At 39.2% G+C, this 16,027-nt stretch overlaps 1 protein-coding gene across 10 annotated transcripts in view; it reads left to right on the top strand.

Moving 5' to 3' along the window:
• PLCH1 (phospholipase C eta 1) overlaps positions 1–14,753 on the top strand; it is a 223,850-nt gene extending 209,097 nt beyond the window's left edge. For 6 of the 10 annotated variants that reach the window (XM_032344188.1, XM_032344197.1, XM_032344180.1 and 3 more), the window contains 7 exons: positions 848–972; positions 3,961–4,045; positions 6,625–6,771; positions 7,017–7,096; positions 8,608–8,667; positions 9,102–9,456; positions 11,781–14,753. In XM_032344188.1, coding sequence (XP_032200079.1) covers positions 848–972; positions 3,961–4,045; positions 6,625–6,771; positions 7,017–7,096; positions 8,608–8,667; positions 9,102–9,456; positions 11,781–13,861 — 2,933 coding nt within the window. In that variant the 3' untranslated portion in view covers positions 13,862–14,753. The remainder of the gene's footprint in view (positions 1–847; positions 973–3,960; positions 4,046–6,624; positions 6,772–7,016; positions 7,097–8,607; positions 8,668–9,101; positions 9,457–11,780) is intronic. The other 4 variants (XM_032344234.1, XM_032344243.1, XM_032344203.1 and 1 more) reach the window with 3 other exon arrangements.
• Positions 14,754–16,027: the final 1,274 nt, after the last annotated feature.

The following is a 16,027-nucleotide window of genomic DNA, read 5'->3' on the forward strand; positions in this document are numbered from 1 at the left end:
CAAATTAAAACTCTGGTCACAACTATTTAACATTTGGGTAGCATGATGTTTACAATGTTTTCTTGGGAGGTTATGTACCTGAAGAGGGTCATAAATAGCAGTGAATTGTCATCTGAGATCCAGTGCCTCCCAGCGTGATACTCATTGGGCATTACTTATAAATTGTGCTGCCGTGTAACGTCTGAGCCCAATCTTTGAGTGAGTCTGAAACCTGCTAGCAGAATTAAAATACCACCTGAGACAATTTTATCAAGCCCTTTTAGTCAGTGTGGTCTAATTATAAAGCAGTGCTAACAATAGGGAAAAGAAAAATACTTGTTTTTGGTTCTGCTCATTAAAATTCTTTAAAAATTTTCCAAATTGGGTTTTTAGCAATTCAGGTAAAGAAGTGTTAACAGATGTGCCTTCAGGATTTTATGCTTTGCCTGTTTTCTTGCTCTGCTGTTCGCTTTGTTTTGGGTCTTTCTGTTTGTTATATTCACTTTATATACCTACGATAGTTTAAGTTAGAAAATTATTTGAATCTGACATCTACACTGTTGGCATTCTAAGAAAATGCCTCTCTTCTCCCTCGCCATGATTGATAATTGCACCACAGATACTTTAAATTGGCCTGTTCCTTTGCCTTTGGGAGCATGGATTCTAACAGAAACTACAGCTATAGAAATGCTGGCCAGCATTGCCTTCAGGTAGAAGCCACACTGATAGTTATGTGATCATATCTTTGCTCCAGGAGATACTGTAGTTGTTCAGCACTTGTTGTTTGTTCTGCGTGCTCGAAGGGTGTGAGTGTATGTGTTCCCGTGTTACCAGCCTCAGATTTTAACCTCCGCTTTACTTGCCTTAGGTACTTTCAACCCTTTCTCTGGTGACCCACTTCCTGCCAACCCCAAAAAGCAGCTCATCCTGAAAGTAATCAGTGGACAGCAACTCCCCAAACCTCCAGACTCCATGTTTGGAGACCGAGGCGAGGTAAGCCATGTGTATGACCCAAGTGCTTAATTACATGGTTATTTTATTGTGATTACATTTCATCTGAAATACCTTCAGAGTTCTTGCTCTCTCTCTCTCTCTTTCTCTCTGTGTATGTGTTTGTAAATGAGCACTGGCCTCAGCTCATCGGGTATCAGCTGACTTATTGGCAAGCACTGACAGTCCCTTCCGGAATGCATACACCATCTATGTTGGAGGCATGCCATGTTCTTCCTCTCAGGAGTGGTTTATCCCCTCAGGCCCCTTGCCACTCCACCTTGTTAAACCAGCATTTTTGGATCTTGAATGTTGAGTGGGGACACAACTCAGCCCTGCTGTTAGCTTACCATAAACTCTTTGTTGCAAATCTCATCTGACCTGTGATGCTATGTGACCGTCCTCTTTACCTTGTCAGCCTTCGATCCTGTTCTCCACAGGGGCTATTGCCAGCCTTCTCTCTCCTCAAACAGGTGTTCCCGTCACTTTCCTTCTCATCTTTCACAGATGGCACCATGTCCCACTCCTCAGAAAGTAGGAGCTTCTTATGGGATCGTTTGTTCCATTGCTGTTGCCTCCAGCCTAATCCAAACCTCCCTCGTCTCTCGTCAGTTCTGCTGAGGTAGCCCCACAGCTGACTGGTCTCAATGCTTCCATTCTGTCCTTTTAGCAGCAAGAGTAGCTGTTTGGACAGTATCAGAAAGTGTATCCTCATCCATTATTTCCTTTTTTCTTTTCTTCACCGTCTGCAAAAATGAAGACCCTTGCTATTTTTTCCTCTCCAACTTTTTAGTTTGAAAATTTTTGAACCTCAGAAAACTTGTCAAGTTAGTAAAATTAATGTCACATCTCCAGCATCTAGTTTCACCAAGAAAATTACTAAATTTTGTTATATTTGTTTTCTCTCCCTTTCATGTGTAGATGTATATATGTCTGTGTATATATGTATGTATGTCTGTGTATGTGTATACACACATGTATACACAGAGATGAAGCAAATGTAACAAAATTCAAAAATTATACACCCATATACGTATATTTGCATTTCTTCATAGAGTCATTTGAGAATAAGTTATTGATATCTTGACCCCTAAATACCTGTGTACTTTAGCGTTTATCTCCTAAGAATAGGAATGTTCACCTCTAGAGCCACAATACAATCATGACATTTAATATTGTTATAATAATATTATCTAATGTAAAATCTGTATTCCTTTTTCTCCAGTTGTCCCCAAATTATCCTTATATCTTCTTTTTTCTTTTCTTTTTTTCTTTATGTATTCAGGATCCAATGAAGGATCACACATTGCTTTTAGTTGTCATTTCTCTTTGGTCCTTTAAAAATCTAGAACAGTTCTCTAGCTTTCTTATTTTGTTCTCATGATATTGACATTTTATAAAATGTCCAAGCCAGTTATTTTCAAAATGTCCTTCCATTTGAATTTACCTGGTTGCTTCTTCATGATTGGAATAAAAAGAAATATACTTGCCATCATCCAATTCCATTCTTCCAGGATGTCATGGAGATTACAGTCTGAGGAAAGCAGACACTGGGGTCCCGGGTCTGCAGATAAGGAGACAGAAGTATAGGTACATAATTTGCTTGGAGCAACGCAGGAGCCAAGTTTTAAAGCAGGAATTTACTCTTCAGGCCTGTGGTCTTCTTGAATTCCTCAGGGACAGTAGTCATCCTCATTAGCTGCCCTCCAAAATCTGAGATACCCAGTAGTTCAGTTTTACCACAAGGTTCAACTGAAAGGACGAATTTCTAGCATCAAATGATTAATTGAGAATGAGTAGACTTCATGGTTTATTTAGTAAGCAAAAAATATGTGTATCCACCCAATGTTCTCAACATGTTTTTCCAATGTACTTCGAGCTCTTATTCCCTGAAACTCTGTTATTTCTCCTTCCTTTCCGAGCTCCTAAAATGTTTTCTCAAAGTAAATAACTCTCTCTCCTTTATACTTCTAGATCAGCTCTTTCTGGATTCTTAAGGTTTCAGTCTTTCATTGCTCTTTATTCAGAACTTGCATGGTGAAAGAGAGTTTACAAATGACCAACAAAGCAGGGTTCCTCCTTCTGGAGGGGAGGGGATGGTGGGGGAAGGTGGGAAGGAAGACTAAGCATTCATTTTTTTCTATTGATTCTTTTTTAATCTTATTATTTTTGGTACTTTTAAAGTTACATTATAGTACACAGTTGATTTAAATACAGTAAAGTACACAAATCAGATGTGCATAGCTTGATTAATTATTATGCAACACAGATCAATGCAGAACATCTGAGAACCCCCTCAGAAGTCGTCCATTCACCCTTCCAGTAAATATCTACTCTCAACCCCCCCAATCAAACACCAACCCCTATCACAACACGTTAATGTTGTCTGTGTTCAAACTTTATGTAAATAGACTCTTATAGTATATGCTCTTTTTTTTTTTTTTTAAACTAATTTCTATACCCAACATGGGCCTTGAACTCATGTCCCCAAGATCAGGAGTTGCATGTTCTTCCAGCTGGACCAGGCAGGCACTCTCAGTATATACCCTTTTAGGTCTGAATAGCTGAACATGATGTCTATGTTGCAGAATTTTTTCTTTTTCATTACCGTATGGGAGTCATTAAATGAATAATCCACAGTTTAGACCATTAGGTTGTTTCTAGTATGTGAACATTATGAATACATATTACATATATGAATACAGCTGCTCTGAGCATGGACAAGAGCTCTCATTTCTGTTAGACATATACCTTGAACTGGAGTTGTAGGTTCATTGGATAAAATTTGTGTAGCATCAGTAAATATTGGCAAACTAAAATTTAATCTTTTTTTCTCTTTCATATACCGAAATCTGTTATACAGTTTCTCTTTCTCAGTAAGCACCTAATAAAATGGGTTACTATTGAATCATGGACATTTTGGCCAATATTCTCAAATTAGTTAACATACATAGATAGAGTTGCAATAATACTCTCTCTTTATTTACATAGATCATTGATCCTTTTGTTGAAGTTGAAATTATTGGATTGCCAGTTGACTGTTGTAAAGATCAAACTCGTGTAGTAGACGACAATGGTAAGATGATAATCTGTTGACTTTTAATCAAGAAGCTCTAGAAATAAAATTTGCTCTGAAAAAGAAAAATTTGGCTATATAGAAGAGAAACAACCCTAAAATTCATAACTGCCATCTGAGTTTATGTTAGATGCATGGTATGTTTTGGTGGATTTGTGATTTGGTTCTTAAATTCTTTCTTTTGAAGCAATTTTTTTTTTCTAATGAAGAGAATTGATAGTATTTTAAAGGACTGAGTTAAATCAGAAAGGTTGAATAACCCAACTTTTGTAGCAACATGGACGGGACTAGAAGAGATTATACTGAGTGAAATAAGTCAAGCACAGAGTCTCAATTATCATATGGTTTCACTTATTTGTGGAGCATAACAAATAGCATGGAGGACAAGGGGAGATGGAGAGGAGAAGGGAGTTGGGGGAAATTGGAAGGGGAGGTGAACCATGAGATACTATGGACTCTGAAAAACAATCTGAGGGTTTTGAAGGGGCGGGGGGTGGGAGGTTGGGGGAGCCTGGTGGTGGGTATTATGGAGGGCACAGATTGCATGGACCACTGGGTGTGGTGCATAAACAACGAATACTGCTACACTGAAAAGAAAAAAAAAACTTAGGAAAATGCCTCTATTACATTTTTAAATCATATTTTCATGATGTAAGTTACTTCAGAGCTCTCACTCATGACTCCTATATGTCTTGATGGTTTTTCATTTTTTTCTGGAGCATGTAAAACTCTAAAAGCAAGTCCAGCATGCTTGGTCCAGTTTACTTCTCATTATGTCCATATGGTGGGTGGACACCATTCTTGTATTCCGGCCATGATGTAAAAAAAGCTTTCTTAACCTAAGCCACATGTCTTTTTCTTGGTAATCTTCTTACATAGTGTTTGTTCATACATTTGACAAACATTACAGAATACCTATTTTTCTCAGCCTTTAGTCATTAATACTCTAAACCACAATCCTCAAAACATTTAAGAAATTGGAGGTTTATAGTGAGAGCTTAAGAGGAGTTTTTCTTTTCTTTTTTTTTTTTAAATTTAAATTCCATCCAACATTTTTGTACATCACTAGTTTCAGACTTCTTTTTAAAGATTATTTTAGAGAGAGAGTGAGCACGAGCATGAGCGGGGCGGGGGGGGGGGCGCAGATGGGGAGGGAGAGAGAATCTTAAGCAGACTCCACACCAAGTGCAAGCCGAGCCAGATGCCGGGCTCAGTTTCTCTGCCCCAAGATCATGACCTGAGCCAAAATCAAGTCAGACACTCAACCGACTGAGTCACCCAGGTGCCTCCTTAAGAGGAGTTTTCCTAAGTGCTAGCTTAAGGAAAGGAATCTGGGGATTCAAGAGTAGCAGAAACCTATTACTTTAGGAAATAACATGCTTAAAGGAAGTGGACTTCGTATATTGCGTTTTCCCACCAATGGCCATAGTTTTGTTTTTGTTGTTTTTTTGTTTGTCTTTTGTTTTTTATCTAAAGAAGTACTTGAGAAGTCATTACTAATGTAACAAAAACACAGGGACCTGTCAATGATTTCAGTCCATAATTATTTCCTTAGTTGAGGCATTTAATAGTAATAAGTAGCTGATGCCTCCTGGATACATGTATTTAATAAAATTTATTAATTTTTAGAAAAGAAACTTAGAGAGTACTTGAATTTTTATCCATTTATATAATTATTTTATCAGAGAAAATTTTATCAAGAAATAAATGTATTCTTACCTTTCAGAATATAAGCTGAATTATATATCTATTTATTTTCAATAGCTATGAAAACTTATCTTCCATGTATTAAGGTTTTGCTTCATAGGAAGACACTGGAAAACAACAGTGCACATTCTGAGTTGACTCTGTAACTATCTGTGTGACCTTAGGTGCACTATTTTCTCTGCATATCGGTTTTCTTAACTAAAAAAATGATTTATAAATACTTGCATTTCTTAGTTTAAAAAAAGCATTTGTTACTTGTGTGATTTTTAAAAATTATATAGCTTTGAAAGCTAATCATAATGCCTTCCTTTTTCTTAATTAGAAAAAAACACAAAACTCCTGCCTTGCCATCCTTAGAGGATTGCTATAACAATTAAATAAGATGCTATATGTACAGTAGCATTGAAACCTACATAACACCTTATAAAATGTTTGCTGGTGATTATTATAGCGGTAGAATCTTTTGTGGGTCTGAAGCATAATTCTTTCATTTCTACAAGGCAGGATCTCTTTCTTCCTTTTTTTTTTTTCTCCTAAAACATTATTCTTAGATCAATACTAAAGATACTTTTTGAGCTTTTTGAAGCATTCTAAAATCACCTCAAGAAATGTCCCCTACAATGCAATTTGGGCATCAAAGATTATTAGAATTAATGTAATCATTTACAGGCAATCTTCCTACCAATTATTTTCTGGCAGTGGGGCAAATTCCAAGACTTTATGTCAGTTAGGCACCCTGGAGTGGCTTGGTCATCTCCGCGAGTTTAATAACCATTGCAAGCAATTTTCAGTCTGCTTTGCAGATGTTGCTGCCAATTCATTTTTAGCCAAGCCCTTTGCTTTTCTGATTTTTCTCTTCCTATTTCTCTGAGGATTTAACCCCGTGTGGGAAGAAACCCTGACATTTACAGTACACATGCCAGACATCGCTTTGGTTCGGTTCTTGGTGTGGGATCATGATCCAATTGGACGAGACTTCGTTGGACAAAGAACCGTGACCTTCAGCAGCTTAGTGCCCGGTAGGCAGAGGCTGGCCTCTCCTCTCTGGGCAGATCGTTCAGTTTTTTTGGGAAAATTTAATATATGATATGTGATACATACAACGTCTGGCATATATGTTATATAAAATGTGGTATATGAGTGTTAACATGTTTTTTGAAATGTAAAGAATTCTAGTAAAGTCAAATACTTCATTTAGTTGCACCCTTGGGAAAGCCAAATGTAAGTCCAAGTAAAAGGAAACTGTTTTCTTTGCTTTTCTCAGGCTACCGGCATGTCTATCTGGAAGGACTGACAGAAGCATCTATATTTGTCCATATAACAATCAATGAAATCTATGGAAAGGTGAGAAAGAGTATAGGGCTTAAAGTCATGTGCAACAATAATATGGTCCTTAACAAAGTTATTTTTTTGACTAATCGCTTAAAAGGCACATATATCTTGACAAAGTTCTCTAGCAGAAAACCAGTGAGAAGCCCAGCAAGCCCCGTGTGCCAGGCTGTCAGGTCCTGTTCTGATCCACATATGCTCCTTCCACTGTTTTGGGGTGTGGCCTCTCTGGGCTTAGGAGAAAACTGCTATTCTCTCAGAAGCTCCTTTGTATATTTATTGTTAGTACAACAGTAAATATTTACCTAAACACTGAGTTTTATTTTACTACTTAAGAAGACCTAGCCAGCTATAGCAGGCAATGTCTCAGATGTTTGATGAATTACCAGCACTAACCAGACTGTGATTCTAGCCCGTTCTTGGGGGGATGCATTCATTTGGTGCCGTTGTATTTAGCCGAAAACCTGAAACTCCATGAATGCATTTAAAGCCACCCACAGGACTTTTAAGGATGTTATAAGGACTTTCTTTTAAGAACTAGATGACAAGAATGTATTCTAGTTTTCTCCTGATGCGACTCTCTTCATTACACAACTCATTTGAGGTTTACAAATCAATAGGCTGTCCTTTAGTCATGCCAAGTAATTGGGGACTTGGCCACTAGAATGAATTCCTGGGACCAGATGTGATTTGGAGGAACTATTAGAATCTTCTTGGCTAGCACCTAGGAATGTCCAGTGCTCTCTATTAGAAAAGTCTGCATTGCTTGGAGTTTCTCTTATAGAGTTATAGACATTCTCTGTTCTCTACAAAGGTCGGGTAAAAATAGTACCCATCTCATAAAAAACTACATTATCCTTAGAAAGCTGCCTGACATAGAGTAAATGCTCAAAAATGTTGGCTGATATTAATATCATGACTATAAGCCAATTTCTAGGGCGTGGACCAGTTCAGGCTGAATTAGGGGGTATAAGGTTTTTCCTTCCATCAGTTGGTATGGGAGGGGCACTAAGGATTCTAATGTCTAAGAGTGCTGGAGTTTTCTTCTTTGACTTTCTTGTAGTCCTCGGTTTCTGTCTGTGCTGTTCATCTGACATAAATGCACACAAATGTAAATGTCGGAAGATGATTCTTGAGCTTCTAGGGATCTCAGCCTAACTAAGTAGTATCTCTAGTATTTATCCTCTTGAGGAAACAGTAACATTCAGAATTTATTTAAAACTTGAGCCAGGAAGGAATCAAAGTGTTCCATAGGATTTCTGTTCTCCTAAATAGAAGCCTACTTCTAAGTCGCATTATGGATTACTTTGAGGTGTATTTGGGTTGGGATGCATAAAGCACAATGTGGCGGTGATGAGCGGAGTACCTCATGAAGCTGAAATCACTGAAGGTGGAAGAAGGAGTGCTAGACGCATATGCGTTCTCATCTTTGGTTGTTACTTGTACACTTGTACAAGTGTACACTTGTACACTTTCTTGAATGAGCCCACATTGTGTTCTGTTGTGTTTGTTTTCTTTCCTTGCAGTGGAGCCCTTTAATACTCAACCCCAGTTATACTATATTGCACTTTCTAGGAGCCACAAAGGTAGTTTCTCGGCATGGTGCCCTGTTCGTGCTGACATGTTTCTTTTTAAATGGTCATGGCAGCATGCTCTCATACCACTCCATTTTCTGCTTCCCACTTGGAAACATGCATCTGTTGCTTTAAGGTGGCTTGAAGTTCATAGCAGTCTATTAAGTGTGGAAACATTTCCCATCACCTTGCCATCTCCGGGTAGGAAGCTTCTGGGTGGCTTGGTTGCAAAAAACGGAAGGTTGCCTCATCACAAAGTAAGGTCCATAAGGCGTGCATGACATTGTGTCAACATGCTGTGAGCTGCAGTTTTCTTGGTTTGAATATCCTTCGATGGTTGTACGATGTTGCTGTGTGTCCACTTTTCATGGAGCTGTCATTTGGAAGGCAAGTTGTTGACACAATGGGATTTGCTTAACCCGGGCGTCCTCCTTTTGTGTCTTCAGAACAGACAGCTCCAAGGTCTGAAGGGATTGTTCAATAAAAATCCCAGGCACGGTTCTTCGGAAAACAATTCCCATTACGTTCGGAAACGATCCATTGGAGACAGGATTTTGCGACGCACAGCCAGTGCTCCGGCCAAAGGCAGAAAAAAGAGCAAAATGGGCTTCCAGGAAATGGTAGAGATTAAGGATTCTGTGTCGGAGGCTTCAAGAGATCAAGACGGTGTCTTGAGGAGGACCACACGGAGTTTGCAAGAGCGCCCTGTCTCTTTGCCTGTTGACAAAAGTCTTCTGGGGGCTTTGTCACTGCCTATATCTGCAACAGCAAAAGACACTGAAGGAAAAGAACACTCCCTGGGTAAGATGCTTTATGTTTCTCTAAGAACAACTCTTTTGAAGCCATATTTTGGTCCCTGATTACCATTATGACCTGGTTGACATTTTATAGTCAAAGTAAAAATATGCTAAAAAATAGTTTTTAATGTTAACTTTAGGCCAGATTTTAAACGTCAGGGAGAAGGGGAAAGAACTATTTCCCAGTCCCCTAAAGCCTTAAAATAACACTGACATTTGAAACTGGTAGTGAGGGGGATAAGGGGAGCAATCAGGTGTGACAGTATGGAGCCCGGAGGTCTGTGAGGTGTCCTAGGGGAGGTGAAACAGACAAAACTGGAGCAGAGATCTTGGTTTTCCAAGTGGGTTTAATATTTACTGATTGTTCTAGGTAAAATAGAATTATATTGATTTTTTATTTGAGGTTGGATACAGTAGTATTTCTTTCCCCAACATACAACACATTTCCATGATTAGAAATGTTTATGGAGAAAGAAGTCAAGCTAGATGTCAAAAGCAAGCCATCTTCTTCACTTGAGAAATCTTTGCTTCCTCAAGAGGTAGCTCAGGCGGTGTTTTCCTGTGGCCTCATTTCCCTGATCCCTGGATGTTGGCAGAGAAGGAAGCATGTCTATGGCTCCTGTCCAGTTATAGGCTCCTCAGGCATACAGATCAAGCCTTACCTGTCTTTTCCCCTAATCTGAGCATAATGCTTCGCTCATACCAAGAACTTGGTAAAAAATAATGCCTGCTTTGCAAGGTACCAAGGAGTTCCTGAGTTGTGGCAGTGACTCTTTCCTCTGACTTTTGTAAAGGAAGTATCAAAACTGTCCATTTGATGTCTCCATGACAAAAGTGTTTTAATTAAATCAGGATCATCTCAGACAAATATAATGTGATACCTATTTACTTTAGGGAAATTCTCCTTCTATCATACAGTCTAATTTCAGTGTCCCACTTTCTCACAAACTCCCTGTTGCTTGGATTGATTTTTATTATAAGATATTCTAGGGAAACAAATGAATTTTTGAATGGCTTATTTGAAGGGAGAAAAAAGTTTAAAATTTTGAAAATTCACTAAGAGCAGTGTCAGAGAAGTGATGAAATATGTGCTTTAAAGTTTAATTCAAAATCCTGTTTTGGGAGAAAATAATGCTGTACTCAGTAGAAATAAATACTGGTTAATCCAGAAAACAGTATTGAGTTGATGCATATTTCCTCCCTTAAACAGCTTTATAAATTTGTCATTCTCATTTATATTATATGAGACTTGTGGTAAATATAGAACAAACAAAGCCATGCAATGATTCAAGTTATAATGTAGAAAAAAAATAAGTGGAGAAAATGCAGAATACAAAATTCTATATATAATTCTGTCCCTCTAAAAGAGCTTACAGTAGCTCTTTCTGAGTGGTAACATCATAGGATATTTAATTTTTTTCTTTATAATTTTTGGATTTGTCAAACTTTTTATGATGAATTTTTCTTTAGTTAGGAAGATATTTTAATAAGGTAAATAAATTCTTCTTTCTTATATATCCTGACTGAAAACATTTAAAAAAACACTATTGAGAGAATTAAGTAAAAAATAATTGAACGTTTGATACAGTATGAGCATTATCCTAAGTATGATGGGGTACCCCAAATTCCTTTGAATTGTGTGTTTTTATAGATTTCTATTCTGTGCCTAATAACTTACTGCCTCTTTTAGAGGAGAATGCAATATGAAATTTGCATATTAAAAACAAAAATATGATTAAGAAAATATTAGATATTAACAATGGCATAGAATTGGTCACCAAGTCTTTACTTTTACACCTCAGAATCAGTAGATACTGGTATTTTAATACATTTATTGCACCGTCCAGTCTGCTTTTTTTTTTTAAAAATAATATGATTTGTGATTTTTTACTAATCCATGTGTAACTTTGAAAGCTTATAGTATCTTGCTTACAGGTACCGCAATACTTTGTTTAACAGAACTGTCTTGTTCTATTTTTATTGCCATGCTTCTGTGTAGTACAAATCTGAATAGGAAACAACTTAAGGTAATCCTCACTGTAAAAGTATGGTAACTCATTGACATTTTTTTTTTGACAATGACTATTACATCCTTAGCTGATGTAATAGATACTCAAAGGGAAGCTTCAGTGAAATTCCTATAAATATATTTTACCATTTATTCATCACACAGACACTTTGTTGCAAACCTCTGCAATCCATAACTATATTCTGTCACGATGTAACAGATTTACATTCTCCATTTGTCTGTCTGAAGACAAACATGAGTGTTTGCAGGGTCTACAAAAAGTGATACATATTACCTAAAATGTTGTTTGTTTCATTCAGCAGAAGATAAGGATGGAAGAAGAAAAGGGAAGGCAAGTATAAGAGACCAACATTTGCCAAATTTCAACAAAAAGCTATCCTCTTCCTCTAGCGCCCTCCACCACAAAGACATCAACCAGGGGGACTCCACCATTTCTGTTGCCAACACGCCAATCACGGGAGAACAGTTGGGAGTGGCAGGTCCCAAGGGTGGGAGAACCAAAGCAAATGTGTCAGGTGATGGCCAGGAACAGGAGTGCCCCAGCAGATTCCTCTCCCCAAGGCAGCATTTGGCTCTTGATCCTACAGTTACCCTAACACAAGGTCCATGTGGTGTGAAAACCAAGGCAAATGGGAATGCTGGGGGCTTTGCCGAGGAAAAAAGTACATTGTCAGGGAACATTTTTTCTCAAAGCAGCCTGGAGATTAAGAATTTGGAAGGGAGTTGGATTACAGGCCGAGCTGCAACGTCCTTTTCTTTGTCAGACGTCTCTGTGCTCTGTTCTGACATACCTGACTCGCATTCTACTGCCATTCAGCAGGAGAGTGAAATTTCCCATCTTATTGACAATGTCACGTTAACCAATGAGAATGAGCCAGGCAGTTCTATTTCAGCACTGATTGGCCAGTTTGAGGAGACCAGTGATCAAGCAAACCTCACAGTTGTTTCTCAGCCCCCTAGCACCACTGTCACGTCACGTCATCCTTCCTTGCCCACCTTGGAGCAAAAGATGCCCTTCAGGCATGACTATTCCATGGGAAAATCCAAATCATCCTTCCTGTGCTCGTCTCCTGCCCCGATTGCCTTCTCAAGTCCTGAGACCTCCAAACACTCAACACACACGGACTGTGAAACTACGTGCACTCCTGTCTCCAAAGCCAAGCCAGATGACATCCTTCCCGGTCAGGCCAAGACAGGGGCTGTGGAAAACGACCTGCGTGGGTCCTATACTTCTCACTGCTGGTTACCAAAAAGTCCCACCAATGGCAAAGAGTGGGAAACACTAAAAAACCACAGCCCCTCCACTTCCACCGACTTGGCACTGGGAGAGGTCATAGCGGAAACCACTCTCTCTTTAAATTCTGGAGAGAGCAGTCTCGTGGAAGTGGACGGAGACTCAGAAAACCTGTCCATAACAACCTATGAATATAGAAGAGAGGACACAAGTCACTCTGCTTCTCCCTTAAAACCAGAGTATGGCCAGGATGTGGTGGAACATTTTCAAAGACGTTTGAGGAATGGCTACCGTAAAGAGACTTTTCCCCCTTCTGTCTCTGAAATACTCAACAATATTCAAGATGTCAAAAATCAAAGTATTTCTTGTCTAGCCTACCCGGGTGCTGGTTTTCTGCACAACAACTGTTCAAATTTAGACACAAAAGTGAACCAGACCTGTGGGCCCCTGTCCAGTGATGAAGGCATGCACACCCCTGCACCCAGGCAGCCCACGCACCCCCCTCTGCCTGCTCTGAAGCTGCCCAGCCCTTGCAAATCCAAAAGTCTGGGGGACTTAACATCAGAGGACATTGCCTGCAACTTTGAAAGCAAGTACCAGTGCATTAGTAAGAGTTTTGTTACAACCGGCATTAGAGACAAGAAGGGCGTGACCACGAAGACGAAGTCATTAGAGCCCATAGACGCCCTGACCGAGCAGCTGCGGAAGCTTGTGTCTTTCGACCAGGAAGAGGGCTGTCAGGTGCTCTATTCCAAGCCAGATGCCAGTCATTTCCCCAGGGCACTGGTCCGAAAGTTGTCATCCAGAAGCCAGAGCAGAGTGCGCAACATTGCCAGCCGTGCCAAGGAAAAGCAGGAAGCCAACAAGCAAAAAGTCGTCAACCCCAGCCACGCCGGAGGAGTGGTTCTGCGAAACAAACCCTCGGCGCCCCTGCCCGCTGGCAACCGGCACTCCACCGGCTCGTACATCGCTGGCTACCTGCGGAGCAGCAAAGCGGGCGGCTTGGAAGGCCGCGGCATCCCAGAAGGGGCATGTGCCGCCTTGCGCCCCGGCTATGGCGACCCGTTTTGCTCGGATCATTCCATTCTGCAGACCGAGCCCAACAGTGAGGATAAACCAGAAATTTATTTTCTCTTGAGACTGTGAATTACATCAAGCTGCATTTTCAATGTTTACAAGGTATTCTGTAGAATTGTCAGTTTTCAGTAAACATGGTCTTGCCTTTGAAATGATTTTAAAAATGTATTTTAAACTTCTATTTGGTCTCCCTTTGACTCCCCGTGTTCTTCCTGTTTCTGCATTTGTATATAGATTGGGGTGACATTTCCCTCTGCGTATGATCTTTCTCCCCTGAAGTGTAAACGCTCTCTGTATGAAATATGTGCATGCTTTGGTTGTGAAACTTAGCAGCAGCTTGGGTTCTGATGTCTGTCTGTTTCTCCGCCATGCTCTCTACTTTGCCCTCAGATCACAGTCACAAATGTACTCGGTTTTACTCTATCATTGTTGAGGTCGTTAAGAAACTTCGCAAAGGACAAAGGGATAAATTCTTTATTTTAAAGCCGTTATCATCATTCTTAGTTTTTCTTCTTCCTTGAGAAGCCCAGATGCATTTTTATAACTCAGTCAAAAGAAGATTAAAATAGTTACCCTGCCTTTTAAGATTTCCCTACCCTGTGCAGAATGAGTTCAGAGGAGATTGGTAGCAGTTCCCCCCCCCCCCACACCCCATACCCTCTCATTTTAGAGTAGACTGTGAGGGTATGAACATAAAGCAAACTTCTGTATATAAGGACAAAATTGTTTGTTTTACATAAATTTTGTTACATATTTTTGCTAATGGCTTTGTATGTAACAAGAACACAGTTGCCAAGCTATTTGTTGTACTTTTGAATTTTCTGATTAAATTATAGACTGCAAATAATGGCTTTCAGAATGAGGGACTTCTGTCAGACACTAACAGTAATAGTAACACAAGATTGAAAACATCCCCAGAGCTGTCAAGCAAAAAAAAAAAAAAAAAAAAAAAGAAGAAGAAGAAGAAGAAAAATATTTTCTCATAATAAATTCCAAGTAAATAGATAATTAGAAGAAACCTTTTCCCTTCATGGAGCCAAGTAACTATATTTTAGTACCAACATATGTTATTTTCACTGTGAATCCATTTTTTTATTGCATGTTCAGATGTCCTTCTTTGCTTTTTTGTAATATTAACTGCAATGATGTTCTTCTTGGAATTCATGGAAATATAATTAAAGCAGATTTTTAAGCACTTTGTGAATTTTTTTTTTTTCCAACTGGAGTTCATATGATGATTGCTGAGTAAGGGACCCAGCATGCTCAGAACTATTTTCCTTTTCCTCTTCACAGAAGAAGAGATAACTTCTACAGGGGATAGTTTCAAGCAGCAATTTATGTCTCAGTGTTTTCATTATGCTTTAAAGATCATATTTGTGAGGTGACTTGAAAAGAAATCAAATGTAATGGGTTTCTTTGCATTCTGTGTTAATATTGCTAGTTTAAAAATAGTGCTTCCCAAATCCTGCCTTGGGTATGGGGGCAGCCAAGATGCTATGTTTGGCAAATCAGACCACCTGAAGGTTTGTTGGATGGGGAAAGAGTGGGGAGCAAAGCAATCAGACCCTGATTATCCTCAGTCCGCAACTCTGAACTTCTCCCTAGTGCTGAGGATCTTCCTCTCTGTGGACAAACCCTGGGATGCTGGTTGGAGTAGGAGTGTAATAGTGAAAGGAAGAGGGATCCTTACTAAATCTGAGAGATTTTTGTCTTCTTGGGGGTTCGAAACCCCCAAAGTTCTATCCTTAGACCTTGGCTTGTTTTTAAAAAGATCGACACAATGTAAAGTTGTTGAAATTCATTTGCAAAGGGATAGAATTTAGCTGCCTTATTTGATAGGATCAGTATTATTTGAGAAAAAAATCCAAGAGTTTACATTTGGGTGTCATCTATGTTTCAGAATGATTTAGAAGTGACGTAAATGGTTGGTGCTAAGTGATGGGTGATCAGACCAACCCCCAGACACCATGTGTATCTGTTGTCCATACAAATAGTATTTGTCTACTGATAGGACTTAGGAAAACAGGAAAGAGTGACCTATGATTATATTTGGAGATTAATAATAAAGAAGAGGAAGCAATGATGCTTACATTTTAGTACAAGCTCTTAGTGTTCGGACTGGACTCCTGATCAGAGTTTCACTTGTTCGGAGGATGGGTCAGAGACTCATCAGTCCCTAGGAAATCACACAGCAAGTCAGAGCTCAAGGATATATTAAAAGGTCTTTTAATTTTT

This window comes from Mustela erminea, chromosome 1 (genome assembly GCF_009829155.1).
Source record: "Mustela erminea isolate mMusErm1 chromosome 1, mMusErm1.Pri, whole genome shotgun sequence".
NCBI classification, from domain to species: domain Eukaryota; kingdom Metazoa; phylum Chordata; class Mammalia; order Carnivora; family Mustelidae; genus Mustela; species Mustela erminea.